Genomic DNA, 26543 nt, shown 5'->3' with positions numbered 1-26543 from the left:
GGCTGGGCACTCAACTACCAATGAAACAGACAATTTTATGCCTGCAGAGAGACCAAAAGATCAGACTAGCCTACAGCATTTAGGCAGAGAAATACCTTATGTTTCTTGATGAGTTTCAGAGTTCCATCTTCATCTTTACCGTAGTCCTTGCTTGTCACAAGTGGGTATTTTTCTGCTATCCAAGCCTCCAGATCTGATGTATTCATTAAAAACTGTCAGTTAAAGAGAAAACAAATGAGCTTCAACTTTCAATACACTCATGACATTTTTTTCTTACTTAATAAATTCTAAATAAATGGTGCACTGTAAGGCTTACTGTAATGTTTTATTAAATATTTAATTCACTGTTCTCTGTGAAATCACAAAATAATGACGGGGCCACAGATGGAAGACTTCAGTGCAGGATAACTAAGTGTATAATATCAGTGGGATATTTCTCCTTCCTCTGCCTGAGAAGTTCAAATCACTGTAAGAATCAGGCTTCATAAAGTCTACAGTATTGACAAGTGTTTTCATATATAGAGGAAATAAAGGCCAGATGATTGAATACCCCAGCAAACATACTTTAGCTGGGCCTATGAATTCCATGCAAATGCTGTTTCTTTCTACAAAACTACATGTGCTATTGGAGTAACTGCACTCCTAAATGATCCACTGATGACAGAAAATTTGGATTATCAATATAAATATTTGCATGGAATTTTTAGGTGGGTTTTTTTTTTTTTTTTTTAACAAGCTAAGCATGAAGGTCAAGAAGCCTATAGAAAAGAATAAAGCCAAAATCCCTAACTTGCTCTGAGAGTGAATGCATGTTATCTGTTCCTCAGTATCATTTTATTGCCTGGAAAATTGAAACAGGTAAAGAATGGCTAGCACGAGAAATCCCCTCTTTTCTGATTTCCATGTCATAATTCTCCAGTAGGAAGGGCCAGTTCGGGATCCATTACATTAATAAGTCAAAGCCTGAGACTGTTTAAAGACACAGAGAAAGGAGCTACTACTGGGAGAAATGTGTGCTCTGTGCACAGCCATATGGGATGGGTACAGAACCCAAGGGAAGCCTGTGTAGAGCAGCAGGTCAAGAGTGAGGGCTGCATTCAACTATGCAGTCCAGCCCCCCATTCCCATGAGCCTGGCCTCAAGCAGCTGAAGAGAATACCAGTCCTAGCAAAGCTGGCTTTTTTATTCACTTTAACACTTCAGTCCTCTTGTTTGTCTGAAGAAGCTACTGTGCAAGCTCTTTGCTTTAATTTGTACCTCCTGGAAGCCAACGGAGTGCTGGAGCTGCTTCATCCTTTCCTCACAGGATTTCTCCAAGCCCTGCCAGGCAGTCAGAAGCTCCTGGCATTTCTCACTTATTTTCTGAGCTGATGGGTGCTGGCCTACAATCATTGTCTTTCCTTTATCCAGGACCCGCTGGACTTGCTTTTTGTGGGCATTCACTTCTGCCTGCAGTTCCTGGGAATGAGATAAAAGAAAAAATAGGAATAAAGGAAGATACATGAGGACAAGTAAACTCTGTGTGCTCCTAATCCTAAGCAAAACTGGCAGCTAGTGACAGTGGGCAGAGTACAACAAGTGGACACCAGGACTGTCTTATTTCTACTACACCTGCAGCCTCAGTCACTAGTGCCAGCCCCACTCACATAATGCTCTGCTCTTGGTACTGCCATTGAGAGAGGAGGGAAGGATGTGTAAGGAAGCAGCACACATCCCTTAACTTCCCCACACCAAAGTTCTCTCTTTACCATGCTCCTGTCCCTTCCCTGTCCAGCAGCCAGGGAGGTTTGGGAGAAGGAGCAGATCACAGGATGAGCCACAAAGCTGGGAGAATTAGAAAAAAATGTTGAGCTGGTGATGGAAAAATAGAATATCCAAGACAATGAAGGGGCTGAAGGATGATGCAAAGAGAGACACTGTCATCAGTACCATGAAAACTATTGGACTACTGCTCCATAAATCCTCCCACTGGTCTTATAAGCATTCTCATGAAACTTGCAATTAAAGTGCTGCAAAATCCAGCATTACTTGTGGTGCAGGACAGCTGAGGTGCCACTCTGGCTGTGAGGAACTGCTGCAAAGAACTGAACTCCCCAGAAATGAATATTAACCTGTCCTTATAAATACAGTGACTGTTGCTTCTTCAGACCATTTAAAAATCTGTAGAGATTTAAGATAATTGCTAAATGACTGTTATATGCTCTCCTAGAAAATCCAGTATGCACAAACTTCAATATAGAATGTATCATGAAGCCATAAGAAGAAAACTACAACAGTTTTATTTAGTTTACTCTTTTCTATTTAATGTCAAATGCACTGGTTTCTTTTTTTATCCTTTTCTAATGGGAAGAGCTATGCATTTTCTCACATTAATAATACTCCATAATATGACAAATTTTGACAAATATTGCAGTTCTCACAGGAATGCTGTATTTATTCTGAAAATCATCACCAATCAGCAGATTTGTGTCAATCCACTGAACCATTTTAGCTGGACCAGAGCTGGAATCAGTGAATATACTCATTGGAAGCTTTGACTGTGCAGGGGTGGATGCAGATCTGTAGGCTGAGCTGAATTGCAGTGTGCAACCATGCAATAAAGCACTTGATTAAAGGAGTTACCTTGTGCTTTTGCAGCAGGTTTTGAGCCACATCCAAGGACTTCCCACAGTTGGTGGAATGGGCAATAGGCAAGCGCTCATTGATCCAGTTCAGTTCCATGTCATGATAATGGTAGAACTCATAAAGATCCACAGCAGCTTCCAGCAACTTATGCCTCTCATAAAGAGGTGCTTGCAAAGACTCAAACCTAGGGGTCATCCATTAAGTATATGTTAAAACAAAGTTTTATCCTCATTTTATTCCTCATAAAGGAATTAGTCTACAACGCCATCGTGGAGATTTCGAATCACTGGACACTTCTTTGCAATTAAATTTCAATGGTTAGTTCTGGCTGCACATACAAGGATCCCTTGGCAAGCAGACCTATATGATAACACTAAATGTAAGCAGAGAAAAAATTATTTATACTTTTAAAGTCCTAGGCTTGTCCTGTGATGTATTGAATGCTGGATCACTGTACCTCTTACAAAGCAGTGGACTGCCTGTGGATAAGAAGGGACTAGAGGAGGAGTGCAGCTGGCAAGGAGCAATATTCAGTCATAAAGGTTGAGGTGGGTCAACAGGCAGCGGTGTAGGTGCAGATCAAAGCATAGTCGTGCTCCAGCTGGGAGAAGAAATCTTTCCTGAGTATGGGTTAAACTTAATTAACCAAGAGAATGTTTTAGAAGGTAGAATAAAAAATGCTATTTGTCACAAGAGGTGGGCAGAGTCAAGAAACAGAGGGACACCATACCTTTTCAGGTATTTCTGTGTTTCATCCAGAATCCTCTGGGAGTCAAAGTGATTGGTGGCCATTTTCCTTGCATGAGATACAATGGCATTCATTTTCTCTGCCAGCTCACGTGTCTCATTTTCCAGCTGTCTGTGCTGCTTGAGTAGATCACGGCTGGAGCGCAAATCATGGCCTATCTCAGATTCCTGAAGAACTTTCTCAATTTTTTCTATCTTCTTTTTGGCATCCTGCCAGGAAAAGATTACAGCACATTCATACTGTCCTTTCAACAACATTTTTTTACACTCACCCCCTCCTATGACAGCCTCCTGGACACAATTTTCAAATCCAATTGTCCTTTCTTGGTAATATGATGTCTGGATGTCTCTAAGAGACATCTCCTGGGAATATTTTGTTTTGTGAACTATTTTGGAGTACTCTTCTCTCTGAGACACTAAAGCACATCATTGAAAACAGTCTCTTGGAAATATCTTCAGCAACATAACATAAAAGAGTCAATCTTCAAAGACTTCAGATTGTAGCTATAACTCAACAGCAGTTCCATTCATAATGGTCTCAAAACAGCTTCACAGCATATTCTCCTTGTTATAGAATTTGACTGGATGACCGTGTGCTTAATACAGTGCCACGCCTGTGGGCCCAGACTGTCTCCAGGCAAGCAGTTATGTTTGCACAGCACTGAGCCCTACAGAGTTTGGGTTGTTTTCCCAGTACAGGATGGCCACACAGATGCAGTGTTGAGCCCAAGTTCAACAGCCTAATGCTTTGCTGGCATTATTATCATGCTCATAACTTTGAAGTAAGCTTGGGCAGCATAATACTGGGGTTTCTTTCCTGGGACTGTAGACAAAATGGAGACCTTAAAAACCACTTCTATCTGGATGGTATTCTCTTTTATGTGATGTCCACACAATAGAGGAACCAGGCTCCTAGATCATTCCTCCCCTCTGTTCCTCATGACTTCCTGACCTGCAGCAGTTCCATGAGCTGTTCCTGTTGTCCAGCTTGTCTCAGTTTGTCACCTCGCTCTATCATCTTGCCATACAATTCCCTCCATTTCTTTTGAAGCTCTGACATCTTCTCCTGGACAGAAACTGCAGCGTAGTGGTTGTCTTGAATCAATTTATTTCCTTTCTGGAGAAACACAGTGCATCACTTTATTAGCAGTCAGCATCTATGAATTTTGGTACAAGATGGAAAACTTAGCTCCAAAGCTGCCTTCACCTTTATCAGTGTTGTAAAGTGCTCCTCATTAGCCAACATTTCCTTCTCAGCAGCTTCATGCCACTTCAGCTTGCGTAGAACATTTGTTGGATCACGATAGGATTCATCTGATGCAACCTTGTACTTCTCTTCCATCCATATCAAAAGCTCAGCAGCATCACGATTAAACTCCTTACAGAAAACAAACAGGATTAAATTGATTTAACTAACGAAGAAGTAGGATCTTAAACTATAGATGAGGTTTTAAGCCACCACAATATCTCTTGGTCCCTTTTTTACCACATTTACTAATCTGTTGCCTGTAATTGTCAGTGAAATTTTGCATCGTTGATAGAATATTTTAACCAGAAGACAATCACTCCTCCAGTATAACTTCATATCTCAGCATAGAAACTAAGTTTGGTGCCAAAACTTTAATTAACTGTACTAAGTTATTGAGGCCCAGAACAATAGTAAATGATGAGCAGAATAAATTTAACCAGTAGACAATGCATTCTGTTGATATTTTTCATTCAGAATCTCCTTTTTTTTTTTTTTTAATTTTCTATGGTATAGCTTTGTAAGTTTTATTGCCAGTGCATCATCTGCTCCCTGAAAAACAAAGCTCTGTCCCACAGCCAAAGAGAAAGTGAGCTGTAGTAGGAATGCTCAGAAGTTTGAGTTTTTGTCTTGTATTAAGACAAGGGGTGAAATTCCAAATTCACAGACGCCTGACCAAATCTGCATTATCACTTACCTGTAATTGTAGGGAATCCAACAACCTCTGTTTTCGCTTGGCATTGCTTTGTATCAGCTGCTCCCACCTTCTCCGGAGAATGACCATCCTCTCTTCAATACTACCAAGAAAAACAGGAAGTCCAGTGCTGTACTAATATTGGTTCCCCTTGCTTACGCTGCAGTCATGACTGCAATATAAATGTTTCTTCTTAGTTACTACAACTTTGCTGACAGGAAGAAGGGATCTATGGCCCTGTCCCATCACCATATTGGGCTCACCTGGAGAGCAGGTGTTGCTTGCCAGCTGCTCTGTATTTTCCTCTTGTATGGCTGTGTCACATTAGTGCGGTGCAGTCATACACTGGAACAGTGAGACCTCCCTCTGCCCCAAATATTCCATAGTATTGTGTTATTAGTTATAATTGGTGTAAGTGCAATGAGGCTTTGGTGTAAATGCAATGAGGCTTTGGAATAGCTTTTTAATGGTAGTAGTGCTGGCAAGAAATCAGATCTTAAGGGCAGTTTAAGATATTTGTGGAGGGGGTGTTCAAGACATTATCACTTATGATCTTCTGATCCAAGAGGTCTATTCTAACCTATTTCTAATTCTTGTTTGTAAAGAGATCCCCTTACTAGATCTTAGTGGCTCTAGCACACAAAAAGGAATTACAGGTAACAGTTCAGCTTGGACAAAACCATGAAGGAGCTGCTCTTGAAGAATTTTGATTGTGAAGTCTTCAGTAACTTTCTAAAAGCAAACTGTATTCCTAATATGTGATACTGATAAATTAAGGAATTCTTTTTTTGGTAAGCATTTAATGAGTCCACTTTAAGGAAGTTTTATCACTATATGTAATTTATGATACCAAAAAATTTATTCTAGTGTTCTGCCAAATGCTACTTTTAACCTAAATCTCATTTGTCCTAAGAGCACAGGAAATCTATTTTTTGAAAAGAATTCCTTTTGGTTCCCTTTTCCATCAAATTGTGGATTGGAGGTCAACTAATTTCTCCTCTGAGAAAATTTTTCATTTCACCTGATCACACTGAATCATTTATTAAAGCTAAATAAAAAAAGGAATGGGTTTGGACTCACACATGAGATGCAAAGTGCCTGCTCTCTAATAGCTTCACCCCGTTTTCATTGAGTGCTTCCACTCGTCTCTTCAGTGCCATCAGCAGTTGTTCAAATTCCTGATGTTGCTTTAGCAGGCTTCGAACAGCATCTACATGGTCCTGCATTTGAAAAAGAAAATTTGGTCAGGACTTTTCTTGCTCATACTGTTTCTGTAGCAGTGAAAAAAAAAAAAAAAAAGTTGGACCTTACTTTACTCCTCTCTCAGGCAGGAGGAAGAGTGTACATTTTGCATGAGCCCAAGGATGTTCAGGGCTACAAACAAGCAGCAGGTTGGTATCATATATGGTTTCTTTGTTCTGTGTTTCCACTATGGTTCCATTTTCACGTTTTAAGACTATCTGCATTCTAAATTTATGTCCCCACTCTGGCCCATCTAGGGATATGCAATACAAAAGACTAACTTGTAAAACTTTGTTCTACTCAGTTGATCCCAAAGTATGAATGTTTTGAGTTCACCTGAAAACATAAGAGGTGATGAGAGATCTGCATTTGTTTTTTTTTTTTTTTGTTTTTTTTTTTTCTTCATATGCTTTAATATGGAAAAAACTTTTTTTTTAAAAAAAAGGTTACATTTTTACTTGAAAAAAAATTACTGTATTTAAGCAGAAATCTTATCTTTTAATGGATGAGTCAATTTTATACAAACCATATGATATGTACAAACAGCAACAAATTACAACCCTAGCAGTTTTAAATTTTTTTTTGAGGAACAATGAGCTTTGTTCTCATTAAGATGAGTAAAAACATAAGAATGTTAATAAGATCCTGGAAGTCTATTTCCCAAGCATGGAAATGCCGTGATCAGAAGAATAAAGAAACCATTCTAATAAAGAAGGTTGTTGCTACTCCCTGGATGGGGAGAAGAAGCAGGAGAAAACAAGATCAGCTGCTGTACATACCCCAAGGTCATCGCCCCGGAGAAAGGCCTCATGGCCAGAGAGGGCTGCATTGATACGGTCTCCCTCCCTATTGAACTTCTGCAATTCCAGGCCGTCCTGCAGCTTTTTACATCGCTTTTCCCACATTTCCTCCAGCTCTTTGTTCTCCTTGGCAAGTCTCTCCATGATCTGGTGGACATCTCTGCTCCTGTTGTTACTGGGTTGTTGGTGGACTACTTTGCGCCCAAGCTCTTCAAGCTGCAGAAATCTTCCCAGAGTCAAAAAGAAAAATGAGACCTCACTGCATGAGAGAATATGAATTCTCTTTCATCACAGCTCTTTGCTGTCTTGGCAGCACCCATACACCAAGTTTCCCTCCCTCCTTATTACCTTTTCTCTGCAGGTTATGCACTACAAAGTGAAGCTGTTTTATTGCTCAGGGATACATGCTGGAGGCAGTAGGTGAGATATCCCCAGCTGCACTGAAAGCCCACATAAGCAGGCTTTCAGGTTAAAAAGCTGAAAGGAGGGCCAACAGTACCTGGAAATTCGTAACAGTGCAGAAGAAGAACTGAAAATGATGGCAAATGGAAGCTTAAGGCCTGAGAAGGAATGGGGAGCTGGAATAAAGTACAGATGGCACTTTCTGAGAGTGTCAAGAGAGCTTGTGGAATTCTACTACTACAAACATACAGCTCCTCCTTCCCCCTCCACCAGCCTTCAGGATAAGTAGGCAAAAGCTGACCAGATTTTATGTTTTGCAGTCTCCTTTAGTCACGAATGTTCAAGTGCATATGAAAAAAATTTTGGTGTCACCTTCATGCACAATTTATATACATGATTTACATGTTTCATTTTCACAGTACTGTTGTCATATCACCCCACTCTGCCCACCCTGCCAGAATCTCTCTACCTTTCATTCTGAGAGCCAATTTCTATCAGCAGGTCTTGATGTTCCTTCAGCAATTGCTCTGCAGATCCCACGTCCAGACCCATTTCTTCACTGCTCAGTTTCTCCCAAATGCCCTCTGCCCACAGTAGGAGCCTACGGCTGTCTTGCAGGAAGGACTGCTGGTTTTGGGCCCACTGCAGAATGTCCCGCTTCTTTTGGATCTCCAGCTTGAGCTCTGCCAGAAGTCTCTCCATGTTTTCTACCTGCTCAGTGATGGCCCTGCTCTCTGCAGGGTTGGTGTCCTTGATCCTTCAATAAAATACATTCAACTGTATGACACTTAGAGCTTGAACCAGTACTCTTTAAAAGGAGTAGATTTGGATATTTCGAGTTCCATTAAAAAGAAAGTCAGCTAAGGCAACATATCCCCATTGTGAATGTACTGAAAACTTAAAGAAGTAAAAAACTTTAATATTTCAAATTTGAACTCCTGTGCACAATTATCTGCTATTTTCCTACCATCACCCTTGCTTCCCCTGATTACCCTCTTTCAGGACCTAAGTAATACCTCCACATTTTGAAGTAGGTAACTAACAGTAGAGAGGATTTTTTAGAACCACAAACAATCCTGTGGTATTCATCCTTCTACAACTGTGAAGTCTGGAAACAAACACCTCCCCAATCACCCAGCCACACTCAGGAGAAATGAGCTCAGTCCAGCAGGCAAGTGAGTTCTTTGGATTTCTAGAAAGAGAAACTTTAAAAGCTACTCTTTCTCTTTACAGCCATAATTTACAGCATGATCTTAGAGAACTAGCAAAGAAAGTGAAAAGATAAAGAAGGTTCCTTACGACTTTGCAACACTCCTCAAGTATTCAATTTTCCTCTCTGTCACAAGGACCTCTCTCTCAATTGTGTACAGTTTGCGCTTGTCTGACTCCAGTCCAGCAGACAAGTTCCCTGGTTCCAGATCCCTGAGTTGGACCATCTTGTCTTGCAGTAGCACTCCTATGCTCTGACAGTCCTGAAGAAATGTCCTCACATCAGCCACTCCAATCAGCTCAGAGCCTTTCTCCTCCTTCAGTGTTTCCATGGATTGCCATCTTGAAGCGAGATAACAATTTATAGCCATTGTTATAAATGAACTGTACCAGTTTTCTGTTCAGAAAAAGTCTTGTATAAAGACTACATCAGGACTTAAATGGTTGGGCTGGGCAGGGAGTGAACACCAGCACTCCCTCACAAGATCAAAGTTCATATCAGTGTCATCTCAAAAATGGGACCTGCTCAGGTGGACAGGACACTCTGAACACGATGCAATTAAACAACCACGGTCAAAATCAGGACCTGCCTATGCCCACTGTCACTGAGTGACATGGTAGCAGGAATACATTCACAACAGGTACTAAATACTCTTGGTGAAGTCAAACATGGTTTGATCCTTCTTTCAAGATTTGTGAAGTGTGTCCTCACCCTGATGCTTAAGTAACCAAATGAGCTGCAGTGCTGCAGAACTGCTCTGAATACAACATTGTCTCCCGTGGATGAATTCCCATTGTGTTTTAACATGCACAGACAGATTTCTACAGTTTAAGTGATTTGGTACCATGGTCCTAGGTGGCCCCCTCAGTTCTGGAGATGTGGTACTGATCTCAGGGCCAGCCTGCAGCCAGCTGAGGGCTGCCTCTTTCTCATTTGTGTCACTGTTGTCTAGAAGGGATAAGAATTATCCCCATTAAACAATCCTCTGCTTATCGGTAGCACTTTTACCTGATGTTGATCTTTTCCATCCAAGTTTGGATCTCAAGATATTTGCTGGGACTGATCTTTCCATATTTAACAGCTAAGTTTTCAATGTCTTCCAGCTGGCCTTTGCCTGCAGCCAGTTCTGTTAAAAATCTCTAAAGTGGAAAAATACAAGAATGAAGAACACGAGGTTTTTCCATTTCTGTGGACACAATTCTCAATAATCTTTTATATCCACTCATATCCCATTTTCACAGCTGGCTTCTCCCCCTCCCTGCCTGCTGACTCCACGCACACCTGTGCACACAATTCCCCTGCAGCCCCTTGACCTCCCTGGTGTGCACACTGTGCACGTATGTCCCACTCCACTGGGATGCAAGTGCACTGATGTATTTTTTCATAATTTGGTACTTTTTTAAAGTGATGTAAGGTAAATGACAGAAAGAATCCTTGTGTACAATGATATTTGTACACAATACCATGTTCACAGGAAGATAAAGGGACACAGTCACATCAGCTTCCGTAATTTGGCATAGTCTGTATAAAAGAAATATCTGGTCTATGCATGACTCTCTAAGTTGAAATTAATGAAAAGGCTCTCAAAGCATTATTTCTCAATTTTATCATTTCTCTTAAGGTAAGATTGATTTAAAAGGTGTCATCTGTGAAAAGGAAAAAGGGGTACCTGATATTTCTGCTGCATGACCTCCACATTGTCTGCTTGAGGTTGAAGAGTGCAGAAAATATTCTCTTTATCTCTCATCCATGACTGAAATTCTTCGCAAGAGCTACAGAAGCGATAATATCCAATCATCTCCTCCAGAGCCTTTTTTCTGCTCTGTAAAAGAGATGAAGACTTAACTATTGTTGTAATAACTCCTCACCATTTGAAGCAACAGAAAAAAGATCTTTCCATTTAAGCTACAATATACAGGTGGTGGCTTAGTAGTTTTCCCAGAAACTGCTGAAAGAGAACAGAACATGAAATTTTAAGATCACAATACTTCTTCCAGAGCAACAGTGGTTTAAAAACATAAGAGAATCATTTGGAGAGTGCTCAGCTTCTGGACAGTAAGGAGGGCTGCTGTGCTACCTGATGCTGCTCACTGAAGACATAAGGCAGTAGTCTCTAGAATATGTAAGAGTCACATGCAACATGATTGTGTCAGTCTTTAGGGCATGATTTGAGCAGGTGTGAGTGAAGAGCAGCACATTAACAAAATGCAGGTTGCAGTTTATTTTTTCTGGTGTCAGGCGAGACAGCCCAGTGATTTAGGAGCTACAACAAGCAAACATTAAGGGGGGGGGGGAAGGATTACACAAAGGAATCTGCTTTTCATGGACTAAAACTACTGGAATGTAAATGGGAAATTTGCCCACATAAAATTTGTTTTGATACAAAACTTCAGTGATCATCTCAAGGCTTGAAGTCCTACAGGAATTAACAGAATTGAGGCACATTATTAAACTGAAAGAAGCCAGCAAAGCACTTAATTTCAATTTTCACTGGTTTGGACTTCTTCACGAGCTGCACGGCAGAAGGGGGTATTATACCTCAGCCATGTTCTGTAGATGTTCATAAAGTGAATCTATTTCTTCTTGGGTCTTCCAGATATTCTCTGGAAGAAAATGATCATCCATACTTGAGGTTCCAGTGGATGCAGTTTCAGATGTTGGCCAGGTTCGACTGAATGGTAGCTTAGTTGTCTTTTGATTTAAGTCACTTGGGGCTTCCCTCTTTGTCATCTGTTAAGAAAAATTTAACAAAATCAATGGATGAGAATTTCTGATTTGGATAAAATTTCATTTGGAAGGAAAACTTAGATTTGCTAGTTCAAATCACAGCATTCTGACCCTTTAAAACAAAAACTTCCAGTATTTTTTTAAGGACAATTTCCACTGTTTTATTCTGAAAAAATGAATTAAAAAAACTGAAATATATTTTGGTTTTGTTTAAAGAAGGACTTTAATTTAGCTCATTTCAAACTGTATTGATTCAGTAAAAATTCTCATTTCCTGCCCAAATCGAAGTTGTTTGGTTGGAGGAGCTTTTTTATTTTCAGAAGTGCCAACAAAGCAAGGCAATTGACTGTGCTCATGGTTCTTTTTGTGGTGATGTTTTAGTACCTGATCACTTCCAGTTTCAAAATCTGTGAGTCCCATAGTGAATCAATACTTTTTGTGCATCAACACCATCTCATCATGTGTTTTTTCACATTTCACAGCAAAGTAATAAAATATTTTTCTAAGAGATGCCCACTGCTCTCAAATTTATTGGGCTAAATATTGAGTGAATATAGAAGTCTAAAGAAGCAAGCTATAAAATGTGTCATTCATTTGTCTCCTCTGAATTCTGTTATTAAATGAGCTGATCTCAGGTCAAAAGTTCCCTTTCTAGTACGTGAAAAAGAGGGGCATCTGCAGAGCTTGACTTCATCTCATCTGCCTTAAAAATAAAGGATGGTATGAGTTACTCCTGGAGTTGTGGGATAGTTCTTCACTACATTACAGTAGCAGAAGAATTTGTCAGGATGTTTTGATTAAAAGTCTGCTTTTTAAAGATAATTGAAATGAATAATTTCATGATAATAAAGAGTGAGAATGTATTTGTGAGGACCAGTAGAGGGTACTAACATGGATGAGAATATTTCTAGCACTTCAAAGAATACTAACTAGGTGTGCTATGAGCAAACAAGAAACTTCTTTTTCACCTAAAAATTTTTGCCAATTCTTATTAAAAACTTAATTTGGAATATTCTATTTGGGTAAACCAAATAAAAAATAAATAATTGAAAAAACATTTCATTTACATTCTTCAGCACAATGTGACACAATCCCTCCTCTACTTACTGCAGCTGGAGCCTGCTGTGCTGCAATGTCAGCCTGCTCTTTGAGGCGCCTCATCTCGGAGGAATAGGCTGCAATCTCCTTCTCCAGGCGCAAGTGACGATGCAGCAGCGCTTCCGCGCTTGATTCATCTTTGCCATAGTCCTTGCTGGCAAGAAGAGTCTGCCTCTCTCGCAACCACGAATCTGCTTCATCAATGTCAGCAAAGTACTGAAGGAACACAGGGAGGAAAACACTTGGATTCATGCTGGAAGCATCATATCCAGCTCCTTCCTCTTTGTAAAATTATGAATGAGGAGAAATTCCATTAGGTCTGTAGCCATAAGGTTACTTACAGGTGTTGTGAAAACTATGGATGAGGTAACTCTAAACTCGTGATGTATTTCATGCTCACAACACAGTTAATTCACAGAATTATAGTGAGTAAAGAGATTCAAAGATTGCCTATATAGCTGTTTAAGAACTCCTAACTAGCTAAAACTTCATGGTGCAAAACAGCAGCAATAAAAGAACCCACAATGTATGCTATTGGTAGGCATCACTATGCAATACCAACAGATATTTTCTTAATGTTTAAGGAACAAGCAATTAACTTGATCTACAACAGAAGTTTACTTTTTTCCAGAATTTGCAGTCTGCCTGGCTATGGTTGTAGAAGGATAAAACAAGGGTATGACACATAGAATAAAAGTACAACAGGAAAAAGAGAATACCCATAGTAATGAGGGACAAAGGAAAAACTAAAACACCATAATGGTGTCAAACTTAATAAAGAGAAGAGAGAATTTAGACTTCCTTAAGAAAAAAGTTGTTCAGTTTTGTTCAAACATTTAATGGTTACAATAGACTGAGCAAAATCATAAGAAGGGGAGACTAAGAATACCTGAGATAATGTAATGTGATTTAAGAATGTTGTTTTTATACAAATTTGTTATTTGCAGATGTGTGAATGCTTCTGACCTAAAATTGTAGGTCAGAATGGAAGGGTCAAACACTTTGCAGGATTTGTGAAGTTCATGGTCAATCTAAGTCTTACAACATGTTTTTTTTGTTGGTGGTCTTTGGATTTTTTTTTTTTCATTTTTGAAATACATCACACAGCTACCTGATCCGCTCTCTAAAAAGACTCTTCATTAGTGCTATCATGTGAGTTATTTCCATCTTTCCTGCCAGTGTTGTCTTCCACGTGGGGGCATGGGGCAGAACTGAGCCACATCCATGCCCCACATATCACACACCCCAGCAGAACCCTCTTACCTGTTTGATGAGGGCTGCTGCCTGCAGGCGGCTTTTTCGATCAGCCACCTCGTCTTGGAGCTGCTGCCACAGCTTCTGGAGGTTGTCTGTCTGCCTCAGAATGTCATCCTGGCGCATGGGATTCTTTTGGCTGAGCTCCCAGCCCCTCCTCATCACATCTGTACATATGGCCCTGTGTGAATTGCACTCCACTTCAAGAGCCTAGCACAAGGACAGGAAACATGTCAGCACAGCTCATTCCCTACCAGCCAAGAGAAAAGAGCAGTTCCTACTCTCTGCTGCTGTCATGTAAATGTTTCCAAGAGCCCTATGTCTGAGTTTTTCACCTATTCTCTCTTTATCCTCGTCTCTCTTGGACAGGAAAAAAAGGTGAGAAACACAGAAACTAGCAACCTTTTTTTTTCTCCATCAAAAGTTAGCTAATATGGAGCTCAGTGTCTTCACAAGTCCCACTTCTAATCTAGTATGAAGCATATTTCTTCTCTACCCTTTCCTTCCCCTCTTTGGGAAAAAAATGCCTAGTCTACACATTTTTTTAAATTTCCAGACTCTGAAATAAGATAAGGATTATCTTATCCTTGAGATAAGGATTAGTTTGACAGCATTCTTATAAGTCCTGCACTGACTGAACTGAAAGACATGGATGTTCTAAAATCTTGCTTTAATACAAAGACAAGGCACCAGCAGCAAAGTAAGATACCTTGTTCTTCTGAATAGAGGCTGTGATCTGGCTGACATCTTTCCCTAATGTTGTCATTCTTGCCAGCTTCCACTTCTCAGAGATCCACGATTCTTCCTCTTTGCAGTCACGGAAGAATTCAAAAAGCTTCAAAGCCTCTTCTAGCTGAGATTTACTGAACCAAGGAAACAAACAGCGTGTGACTGTCAGAATTAAGATTCCATAAAGACAGTGGTAGATTGATCAAAGAAAAATTTAAAAATCGAGAATTTGAATGCCTTTAGTTCCTCTTTGTCATATATTAATTTATTCATGGAATAAAACAAAAGAAACAAAATTACATTTCCTTCTTTCTCCAGGAGACGAAGAGATAACCATTTACTATTCAGACGTCTCATAAAGCAAATTATAATAAATGTTGAGAGTGAATCTATTCTTCATCTATGCAAGTGAGTGATCCTTTCACAATTACAATCAAGACAATCAAGTTGCTTTTGTTTTGTCTTTATAAATGGAGAAATGACAAAATTTCAAATGCTGGGAAGCTGTGCCATTCTTTCATTCTTCTCATGGCACATTGGGCATCCTAATCAGGAAGAACAGAGCCACCAGCACAGACCTACCGTGACTTGCTCTGAGCTGTGAGGTTCTGGTACAGCTGACGAAGCATCTGAACTTTTGCATAAAGCAATTCTGATTTAACTGTGCTGTCCTTGCTGATTTCTCCTGTTCTCTGGGTGATGTGCATCAACCTGTCATCATAGGAAGAGATCTGCGAGTCAACCAAGTTGTGATTCTGCAGCAAATCTACTACTTCAAGGAGCTGCTTCCCACAGTCCTGGGAATTCACTAGCACCTACAAAGGGAGAAGAAAAAATGAGAGATTTTCAGAGAGTCCATCCAGGGTCTCAGTGCAAATAAATCAGTTGAAAGGTTCCTGTTTTCTCTCATAGCTTCTAAATGTCCCAGAATGTCGGATAGGTAAAGCTAAAAACCTGCCTATTTAGAGAATTTATACTTGTTTTTTCAATTCCACGAGCTAATGGCAACAATCCAGAGTTTTGATCTGCTGCAGTGTAAGTAATGGGCTCATCAAATAGGCATCTGTTTTTGTACCCAAGATATTTCTTCCGATTAAGCACTCAAGGTCTCAGAATTTGTGGGTGCAATGAATATCTCTTTGCTGTAGACCCATCTGTAGGCAGGTTGATTCACACTCTCTATTTGAAGAATTCCACAATATCCAATTCTATGATATTTTCTAACTGCAATGTTCTTTTATTTGAGGAGCATCTATGTAAATAATGAAAATAAGTACTTTATAGTACTTAATTGGTGACTGATGAGAAGTGCTTATCAGTCTGTCTTCTTTCTAGTTGTATCAATGGATACAATTATTAATCCTAGGGTACTTATCCTTCCTTACCAATCTTTTCCCATATTCTCAGACTACTACTGACACTACTATGACACTATTACCATTAGATAGTCTTTGCCTACTAATGCTAGGACAGAAATATTTATAACTTAGAGATAGCTCTTATCTTTAATTTGAAATTCACAACTTCATATAGCATGCTGACTTTTTCAGCTTGGGTACAAAGCAACCTGTAGTCATGAGGATTTGTCTTCAAGGCAAAGAATGTACACATACTTCCTTCCATTACAAAATCAATATGAACCCAGTTATTTCTCATGCTGAAGAGTTTGTGCTCTGACACTCTGGTAACAGATGGAGATTCTTACTAAAAGCAATCACTATGCATTTACAGTGGAACTTTCCTTTCTCATGAGCTTATATACCTGTAAGCCTGAGCTGATTTCTACCTGTAAAATTACTGCAGGAACTTCCAGAAGCTAATGCAGAAGAATTTTGTGGAATGGAAACAGGAGGTGTGTTTATTTCACTTTTGCTTTTGCACTCGTAAATTTAGAAAATATTATTTCACATCTTTATTTTACCATATAACTTGAACCTGTAGGACATTCCATGTAACAGGATTCCTGGCTTTCTGATTAGGGAAATCCCCTATAGCAAAGCCTGGTTTTCCTCGTGTAGTTATCTGTGATGATGAACCAAACTGGTCAATTAGGCATCTAGGTAAAAATTGTGTATTTTTTCTATAGCTGATAGACTTATCTCCTGTTGGCACCAGCCAGTCTCCTGGAACATGGGGACACACATTGGCAGCACTGCAAGTTGTGTGCTGCTGGAGAGGGCTCAGTACCTGCAGCTCTTTCAGCTCCTCTGTAATGGCATCTATGTCCCTTAGAAGGCCCAGAATTTCCTGCATGATTCCCAGGGATTGTTCTCGTCTCTGCAGCTGATCCAGGAGATCCTGCCATTGCTTTGAAATGCTCTTTTGCCTACAAAGGAAGAGAAAGAAATTACCAAAGACTTTAGACATCACTGGAGGATTCTCAGTGATTGCAGCTTTGGAGGGGCTAAATAAACACACACGACTCTTGACATCAGTGTAAGAGGACAGGCCAGGAACACAAAACAGGTAAAAAAATGTTATTACAGGAATTTTGACTAGCACACCAACTGTCATTGACTCTTAAAATTTTGACATTGTTTTTAAGGATGTTCATAAAACATTCTTTTTTTTTGCTACAGTGCTTTTTCTTGATAAAGTGAAAAGGCTTGGAAACAAAGAAGTGTTCTTTAAATGGCTGCTTAAAGGAAAACACGAATCTGAACTAAATCATAAGTCACAATCTGATCTCATTGTTTGATTTACTCTTTTTTAACTTTTTTTTTTTTTGTTTTTCTGAGTTTTCACAGAGGGTCTCAATTTTGCCTGAATTTAGAAAAGCACTAAAATACCATGAGAGAAGTTATTTGTATGGCATTCTTAGATACTCACAAACCAGGTTATATAATTACTTGAGATAATCAGAGAATTTATAATTGTTCAATATTTGCTCCAAAATGGAGTAGATCTGAGAATACCGTGCCTTAATCAATTCATATCTCCCCAAATTGCAGACTGAAATAGAAATGTGTTTATTTGAGAAAAAAATTAGTATCTCTCTAAGCACTTTTTGATGGAATATTTGGTAGAAATTTGTGGGTATATTTTCATATGTAACAAAAATGCCTTAAAAATATTTTTACCCTAAGTTGGTCTGAGGCTTTGATCATACAAGGAAAAAAGTTAGAATTTTGAAGAAGATGAAGTGTTTGCCTTATCTACTGAAACTGTTCTCAGGCAGAAGAAATTCCTGACAGTTCTACTCATGAGGAGCAAAGATAGGATTCAAAGTTATAATTAATTTCCTTCCACCACACCACAGAGTTTCAACTAATACTCCACCACTACACAGTTGCTCAGCCATCACTCACTTCTGCAAGATTTGATCTTTGCTGTGATAGTTCTCCTGGCTGATAACGGTGGCCATTTCATCCAAAGCTGTGAAGCGTTCCCTCCTGGGCAGTACATCTGCCACAATGGCTTCCAGCTTCCTACTGGCAGCCTCCATCCTGTCCACACTCTCTGGCCAGAAGTCCTGCTTCCCAATCACTTTCCTCATGTCTTCCAAGTAGGACTCACGCAGGGCTGCCTTCTTCAGGAACCTCTGGGCTAGCTGTTCCAGCCTTTCCAGCCTCAGCATCTCCTTTTGCAGTGCTTTTCCACGGTTGTGCTCTGACTTTTCTAGGATGATCCAGTGTTTTTCCACATCCTGCAGCATTTTCCCCTCTGGGGGCAAGTAGGGCCGTTGGTTGTTGGCTCTCTGCTTGGTCCTGATGTTGAAGAGATGAGCTTCAATCATGCCCTTCTCTTGGTATTTGGGGGGTTTCTCCACAGTGCGGAAGGTTTTAAAATTGGCCATGAGCAGCCACATTTCCTGAAGAGAGTTGGGGAAATGACGGTCATCCAGTTCCATCACCTTCAGTTTAATCCATTTCAGGAGGTCAGAGACCATCTGCTCATACTGAAGCTTCAAGTCATCTAGCTCCTTCAGGAAGAACACGATCTGTGATGGGAATATAAAATGACAAGCCACATAAGTAACAGAATGAAGCACAGTGGGTGAACAGAAAGCAGTATCTTCAGCAGTCATCACATTTTTATACTGATGTGCTTATAGTTGTCATATCTGAAGCTAGGTGAAATCCTAGAACAGCCTTCCATAAAACACAGATAAATCAATATTATTTAATGCTTCATTTCAGTTTTTATTTAAGAAAACATTTTGAAATATACAGCATGCTTCACATTTTTTGTTTCACAATCGAAAAAAAAAACCAGATTTTTTTTACCAGTCTCGTTCCTCAACCCCAAACAATTCTAACCTAATGTGTAATTACACCCTTTTAGCTTCACCACTTAGGATCTTAGGAAACAATCTGACAAGATCCTACTTCTCTCACATGCACACAGCAGACTATGGTCAAAACAGCCCCATCTCAATCTCTTCTGTTGGAACTGTTTATCTTTATAAATTTACTAGAAAACGTTTTGTGGCCAAACAGGGCTTTGGTAAGGGTATTAACTCTGATTTAATATTAATTTTTCAATTCTAGGACTTTTATCTGTTTCATTTGTGGCCTGACCTGCCTTTATTTCAAGTTCAGGTAAATACTGCAGCAAACATCTCTTTGGAGAACATACTGCTCTAATACATATAATCCTAGAGTACCTCTAGATGGAAGGGAACCATAAGGACCATCGAGTCCAACTCTCTTCTCCTTGCAGGACTACCTAACTTTGGGTCTTCTGACAAAGAGCATGCTCCAGACACTCCTTCCACACTAACAGGCTTGGTGCTGTGGGGACCCACGCTACAGGATCATCTAATCCTTGTCCTAGACCACATTTTTAGCTGACCAAACCCTGCTTGGCAAAACTTTTTCACCTAGTCAGCACCAAGGAAGCCTCAGTGTGGATTTTTGTTGATCCCTCTAAGCAATGTATTTCCCCTCTCAACTGCACAGGCAGTTCTCCAAATCCAGATGTTCATAGGACCCATCCTGGATGTGTAGGTTTTCTGCAGGCTACTTCTTTTGTAGTTTCATCAAAACAAGAACAGATTTCTCTGGAGATAGAACAGAAATTCTCTCAAGGGAAGTGGTCTTCGGAGGAACCACTACAAAATTCCTTTAGTTTTCCATCAGTGGGATGGAAGAAATATTAAATATCGCTCATGATTTTAAGTGAGGTGAATTGTATGTAGAAACAGAAAAAAACCCTTAACTTAGCTAAATTTAATAAAAAAATAATAAAAATTCAATTAAAACAATTTAACTTAGCCAATTTATCTAGCATTCTCTCAGTTTGATTTGTTGTTGGTGGTGGTGGTTTTGGTTTTGTTTCATTTATTTGGTTGGGTTTTTTTCATTTTCCACCTAAGGAGTTAGAAAGAAAGGATGAGGATTTTCAAAGGAAATCAAAATCCAAAGTAGTTCCATAGAAGAAAGGATCATCATTCTTATTAAATGAGAAAACTGTTGACTAGGTCTGCTTTTGCCTAGTCTTAATCTTCTCCCAATATCGTTGAGATCTCTATGCCTCAAGCTGCCTTGGAACCATATCAGCTCTCAAACAGAAACTATGAGGTCAAAAGGGGATTGATTTTCAGTGAGATAACTGCAACCCTCTTGGAGATCAGAGTGTACGGGCTCCAGGTACAAGTGTCAAGGTGCAAGGTCTTTCAGATAGCTGTGCCTTTTGATTCAGTTCAAATGATCCTGAAGTAGAGCTTGCACAAAACCCCTCACACTTCCAAATTAAATTGAGCTTTACATTTTTAACTTATAACGTCCAAAGATAGCAATGCACTTACTTTGTTAAGTCTCTTTTGTATTGTCTGGCCTTGCTTCAGTCTGGAGAAGTAGTGGTAATAGAGTGACACATAGGTCATGATGGATCTCTCATCTGGATAGGGCACTGCCACATCCTCAGCATCAAGCAGTTTGCTGATTCCAAACTCTTTCTCAGCAACATCAAAGGCATTGTTCAGGTTTTTAATGGGCTGGTCCTGCCGCAGTGAGCTATAGTGGATAAGATCAGGCCTGGGCAAGGAGAAAAAGAGGGCATGGAAATGAAGGAAGATTTATGTTTGTAGTAAGTTCTTTCAGATCATAAACCATAACCTGTTTATGAGACTAAGTTAATAGTCACATAACTGTTAATGTTATGTGACATTAACACTGGAATTACTTTGACCTTGAACTTCATTCAAGAGCATTGCCCCTTGCCTACATAGCAGGAAGAAAATTGTCTTCTATGAAATCGAATTGCCACTCCTAGCAAATGTCTGCCCTTATTTCTCCTCTTCCCCAATGGGTGAAAACCAAAGCCCACTAGAGAGACAGTTGTGAGAAGGGAGGTGACTCCCAGCTGGGGAAGTTTCACAATCCCGCTATGGTATTCCCTATAAGATATAGCAGAACTATTGAGGACAAATAAGTGTTCAAAGTTACCATAGGTGGTTTCTCTCTCCTGCTTTTGGCTATTTCCTTCACTCTTATTCAAGGGGACAGAGAAGGGAGAAAGAAAGGGACTGAGAAATCGCTTACTCTATTACAATTGAACAGGAAGTTCATACAATAAAAGTTCATACAATAAAACCACTGCCTGAAAAAAAAAAATTAGAAAAAGAGCAATGGGAACATGACTGAGGGGCTAAGACCAAATGGGCAGTATTGTTCAGATATGTGATATTCCTCTGGAAATTCAGTATTATACCCAACTAAAGGAACCTCCAAGCAGGAGCTTTTGGTCCTTCCTTTCAAGGAGAGAAAACCCATTTAAGAAAAAAGAGTCTTCAGTGAAAAAGGGCAGAGACTATCTTACAGTTTCTTGTCAAAAACTTGCAATTCAGACCCTGGAACAACTTGTGTCAGAGCTAGAAACAGCAATGAGCAGCTCTGTCTGAACTGATCCATCAAATCTTACCTGTGAGCATGTATGAGTGCATTGAAGGCCAGCCCATCACTCCAACTTTTGGAGAAGTCCTTCACACTCACATTGGAATAGCTGGCAGTTTTATGCTGACACCATAGCAATAAGGCTTCATTGGCAAATAGAACATCAGCTCTACCTCCAAATTCTTCCTGTGAAGAGAACAGAGAAAAGAAAAACCGGTGTCAACAATATATGAAAATATTATCAGTGACTTTACACTTATGTTCCCAAAGGTCACTTCATATTACTTTTTTTCAATTCACAGATCCCCTCAAAGTCACATCTTACAGACTGTGTCTGTCATAAAGGTAGAAAAATTTAACACAAAACTAAAAGTTTTCTATTTAAAAAAAAGTGAATTGAATGAATGCAGAAACTATAAGGTGAAATGAAGGTGCTGAAATTTTTTAAACGTTTCTCTTCTGTAAGGGCTGTAGAAATCAAACAGAAAGGAAAGTTCCGTTTATTTGCTTCCTTAGCTGTGAAATAGAACTCAGAAACAAAACACAATGTATTCAGGTCTACTGTTAGCAATTATTGACTTTGATTTCATAATAGAAGGTTCTTTATAGAACCTTGTTTTTCATGTTCTTAGAGTACACATTTAATAACTTTAAAAAGCATGTGCTTCTTCAGAGCAGCATCGTGGGACTCAAATCTAGGAGAATTATTGACAGAGAAATCGACAGGAAGTCAAGAGTCCGTAAAAAATTTGTAGGAGAGTGTGAAGAACATGAATGTTCTTTCTATCTCCAAGTCACTGTTTTGTCCTTTTGAGAAAAAAAACACAATTGCACAAGCAAAAAGATAAAGATACAGTTTTACCTTATCAAGTTTGATAGATGATATCTGAAATCGAAGTATGATGATCCAGATAAGGCCCAGGATTAAGGTTCTGTCACCATCTACGATATTCTCAGGACCAATCACTTTCACTTGTACCTGCTAATAAACCAGTATCTGTTCAGCATAAATGCGCTCTTGTCCAGCTCTCAGTGTAACAAACTGTTACTGGAGAGTGTGTTCAGGCCATTTTCTTAAGCAAAGAGGTTTAATGTTTACATCTTTTCATCAGTCCACAGACCTGCAAGCTCCTATATCAGCTCATTATGAATTTTGGCAAAAGCCTGGCAAAGGGAAAATGGTCTCAAAAATTTAAAGTTCCAATATATGTTTCTTGAAAACTGGTGGTTAGGGAGAGGAAAGAAGCACGTTTCTTTCCTCCAAAGGAGAGGAATATTAGCTGTTTCTAAGACACATTACTCAAATAACAAAGAAATTAAAATTTGATTTTTTTTTCTTTTAATAAAATCCCTGGCCTGCCTTCAGAGGATATGTTATTGTCTACTGGAGGGGGAAACCACTATGAACATGATGCTATAATGAATTAATAACATATATAAACTGTTGTGATCCCTAATATTAACTTACCTTGGATTTCAGAAATGTGATGGCTTTGCTGTTGTTCTCTAGAAAATGCACTCTCATTTTTCCCTGGCTTGGTTTGGGCAAAGCTTCTCCGGAGAGAAGCTCGAGGAGTTTCATGAGAGAGATGCCATCCTTCAAATCTGTGTAAATATCTTCTATCTCAATCTTTACCTGTAAAGACCAGCCAGGCAATACAAACTCCAATTTAACATTTGGCACAGAGAACCCTTTACTTCTAAAACGAAACAAACAACACCTTCTTGATGTTTCACTGAGTCTTCCCTATGACAGTGCATATGTCCACAGAGCGGTGAGCCTTAATTCAGAAAAGATGGATTTGTGGAAGAATTTACATTCATTATGAAAGTAGTTTGAAGTGAAAAAAACCCCAGCAACCAAACAAAAATGAAAACCCACAATGGAATAAAAAAGAAAAAAACAGGAGATTTTGAAAAATAAAAAAAAATCAAGCATTTTCAAAATCAAACCTTTCATAAATGCTGACATTTTTTATTCCAATTCAAGTGAATCTTTTATTAGATCAGAATAATTTTATTCTGAGCTGTGCATTTAATTTAAAAGTTAAGCTGATAATCCCATTCAATGACTCATTTTATACTCCATAGTCTCAACAAAGTTTGTCACGTCCTGCTTGGACCTGCACTACCACCCAAAGTCTCCATATTTTTAGCCAGAGTCTCACACTAAGTGAAAGGTTAGGATCACTTACAAAAATGTGTCTTACTGCTGCCAGTAATGAGGTCACCCAGTGCTTAGGTGATACAACATGACACAGTCTGTACTCTGACCTAACAAGAACTTGCTTTGGGTGTTTCCTTTTGGCCTCATGCCACTTGCTATCTAGAAGTGACATTAAAACCGTATCACACACCTAAGAATAATTTACTGTGATTTTGCAATTACAGTAAATAATATTTTTCATCCAAAAAAAAGAGAGAGAAAAAGAAAGAGAGAAAAACAGAAAGAGAGAAAAAGGGAAAGAGGGAGACGAAGGGAAAGGAAAGAGAGGAGAGGAGAGGAGAAGGAGAAGGAGAAGGAGAAGGAGAAGGGAAAAGGGAAAGGGAAAAGGGAAAAGGGAAAAGGGAAAAAGGGAAAAGGGAAAAGGGAAAAGGGAAAAGGGAAAAGGGAAAAGGGAAAAGACTAAGCTATTATATTTTTAAAATTTGGGGAATATTTACATGTTAAGGGGAAAAAGGACAGATAACAGCTTCTAATTTCTGATCAGTTACTAATTAGCTGAAGAAATCTTTTCTCCAGAGAAAGAAAAAAACACTGGAAGGGTAAAAAACAAGTTGGAGAGTCTTTAAGTCTCTATTGTGCATGGCACAAGGATTCACAATTTTCTCCACTGATTAACTCCATAAAAACAACTCCCTGTTGTTTCTATTCTTTATTCCTTTTTGCATATTTAATAAAACTTAAAATTCTGTATATTATGTATTACAATAAAAAAAACATTTGAGTTGTCATATTCTGTGACACTTCCATAAATGAAGAATAGTTCCGTTTGAATTTGTAAAAAGAGAGGGTTCATATATCTGCTTTATGTCTCACCCAGCTGTTGCTCTAATAGCATTGCTGCCTCATTCTTCTCATAAAAATACCAGTCACAGATACCTTAACAAATTCAATCCAATAGCATCCTTAGTGCTGAACTTGAAGTAGTCAACAGTATAATTGAGAACACTGCAGTGTCCTGTAGTATGGTCCAATCACCTCAAAGTGTGCCTTGGAAAGCTGGGACTAAGCTGCCAGGACGACCTAGATAAACTCTGCGCCGTCTCTGCCGTATATGGCTTGGAAAGCTCTCACGGGCTTTGCTCCCCAGACTTGTATGGCATGTGAACAAGTACATTGCAGGAACTTCAGACTGGCATTTTTATCTCTGAACTTGAAGGCATTTTTAAAATGAGAAAGTATATGTCTACAGCTAAACAGAACTAATTTCCTACACCATAAAAACCTAACTTTCTGCAGGAGGCAAAACAAGCACGTGTTTTGCACTTGTTCGCTACCATTATGAAAAATAAATTTGAAAGTTTGTTGTGCTCTGCAGCTGCCTTTGTACAAATCACAAACTTAAAACATTACGCTGAAAAAACACATCTGGTACTGAAACACGGTGATGAGCTACAGTGGACCCAGTGGCCTGGTCCTGCTTGGTGTCCCCAACATCTGTTTTCATTACTACCTACTACAGACTCCAGAAAATGGAATTGGTTTGGATGACATCATTCCTTTCTGTGCCATAGCTACATCATTTGGGCCTGAAATTTTATCTGCAGTAAGTCTGGAGACTGGAATATGCTGGCGTTACCTTGCACACACATATCGACTGCACACTAGCTCTGATGATTTTTTGAAGTCTGAGAGCTAGAGAAAACAAACTGGTCTGTACTTGCATACTGGCAGTATGTCTGAAATTCTCCAAAATTAAGGCTACTTTTTCAGAGCCTTTGAGCAGCAACTCAAACTGAACTAATCAGGCAAAGCACAAAGTCAGAATTTTTGGCCAGGCAATTAAGAATTGAGCATTGCCTGGGGAAACTCTGACGTCTGCAGATAATTTATTTACAGGAAAAAGAAGCAAATAAGGATTTTCCTCTGAGAGGATCACCAGTGTACAATGGACATCACAATGTGATGATGGAGTTATACAGTTTACAAAATGAACCTTGATTTCAGAGAAGACTGGTACCATGAATAAAGGAGACAGATGTGAGATAAAAGATAGAGGATGGAGCACTCTGGTTAGTCAAATCCTTCCTCACTTGCATGCGACAAAATTCAGAAAAAAATGCATTAAAAATAACATTAAAAAGGATACAGTGGGTAAAATAAAATTTAAAAAAAACCCAGAAAAAAAAAATCTTCAAATTGAAGGAGCTACCTACATTATTCCTGGAGAAGATGTTGTTCATCCAGTTGGTGAAGGTTTTCTTTTGCATGGACATACGCTGCTCCTGCAGCTTTTTGATATGATCTTTTTCATATTCAGTGCCCATGGTCACCTAGGAAGTCAGAAACCTCAGTAGGCTGCTGAGAGCTGAAAAGATCTGCCAGGCCACCTACAAAAACCACTCACACGCCCAGTGTATATAGGAAACTCAGCACCAACAGGTACAAGATTCAATACCACACCCAGTGTAATACCTTCATTTCCTTTGGCTTGCACTTTGCACTTTAATTTCACCAACTTTATTTTTAACTTGCTTGATCTCACCCTTTAAAAATAGATCTCTAGCTTCAGGATGAAAATGTGACATGTATCTATGCAGCTTTATTTTCTTGCTCTCAGCCTCCACCCAGTCTCCTTCATCCCATGAGGATCACCTCTACCTGAAAGCCATCAATAACTTCCTTGGGTGTGCTGAAAGCACCTCACAGAGAACTGATCTTAGACACTGCCAGAAGGAGGAATCCACAAATCACTTCAAAAAGAAAAAG

The 26543-nt window shown here is 39.3% G+C and overlaps 1 protein-coding gene across 1 annotated transcript in view; it reads right to left on the bottom strand.

Annotated features, from left to right (window-relative positions):
- SPTBN5 (spectrin beta, non-erythrocytic 5) overlaps window positions 1-26101 on the bottom strand; it is an 89897-nt gene extending 63796 nt beyond the window's left edge. The window contains exons 1-25 of the mRNA XM_053946138.1: window positions 25991-26101; window positions 23079-23246; window positions 22473-22592; window positions 21639-21796; window positions 20524-20752; window positions 18083-18714; window positions 16962-17100; window positions 15357-15589; window positions 14755-14908; window positions 14055-14255; window positions 12801-13007; window positions 11505-11696; window positions 10636-10788; window positions 9975-10105; window positions 9056-9307; window positions 8226-8513; window positions 7334-7580; window positions 6393-6532; window positions 5316-5415; window positions 4580-4750; window positions 4325-4489; window positions 3356-3582; window positions 2623-2809; window positions 1258-1458; window positions 96-212 (exon numbers count right to left, since the gene is read on the bottom strand). Of these exons, the coding sequence (XP_053802113.1) occupies window positions 96-212; window positions 1258-1458; window positions 2623-2809; window positions 3356-3582; window positions 4325-4489; window positions 4580-4750; window positions 5316-5415; window positions 6393-6532; window positions 7334-7580; window positions 8226-8513; window positions 9056-9307; window positions 9975-10105; window positions 10636-10788; window positions 11505-11696; window positions 12801-13007; window positions 14055-14255; window positions 14755-14908; window positions 15357-15589; window positions 16962-17100; window positions 18083-18714; window positions 20524-20752; window positions 21639-21796; window positions 22473-22592; window positions 23079-23246; window positions 25991-26101 (4923 nt within the window). The remainder of the gene's footprint in view (window positions 1-95; window positions 213-1257; window positions 1459-2622; window positions 2810-3355; window positions 3583-4324; window positions 4490-4579; window positions 4751-5315; window positions 5416-6392; window positions 6533-7333; window positions 7581-8225; window positions 8514-9055; window positions 9308-9974; window positions 10106-10635; window positions 10789-11504; window positions 11697-12800; window positions 13008-14054; window positions 14256-14754; window positions 14909-15356; window positions 15590-16961; window positions 17101-18082; window positions 18715-20523; window positions 20753-21638; window positions 21797-22472; window positions 22593-23078; window positions 23247-25990) is intronic.
- Window positions 26102-26543: the final 442 nt, after the last annotated feature.

This window comes from Vidua chalybeata, chromosome 6, assembly GCF_026979565.1.
Source record: "Vidua chalybeata isolate OUT-0048 chromosome 6, bVidCha1 merged haplotype, whole genome shotgun sequence".
Taxonomy (NCBI): Eukaryota; Metazoa; Chordata; class Aves; order Passeriformes; family Viduidae; genus Vidua; species Vidua chalybeata.
The sequence above is the reverse complement of the archived record's forward strand: the minus strand, read 5'-3'. Positions and strand labels throughout refer to the sequence as shown.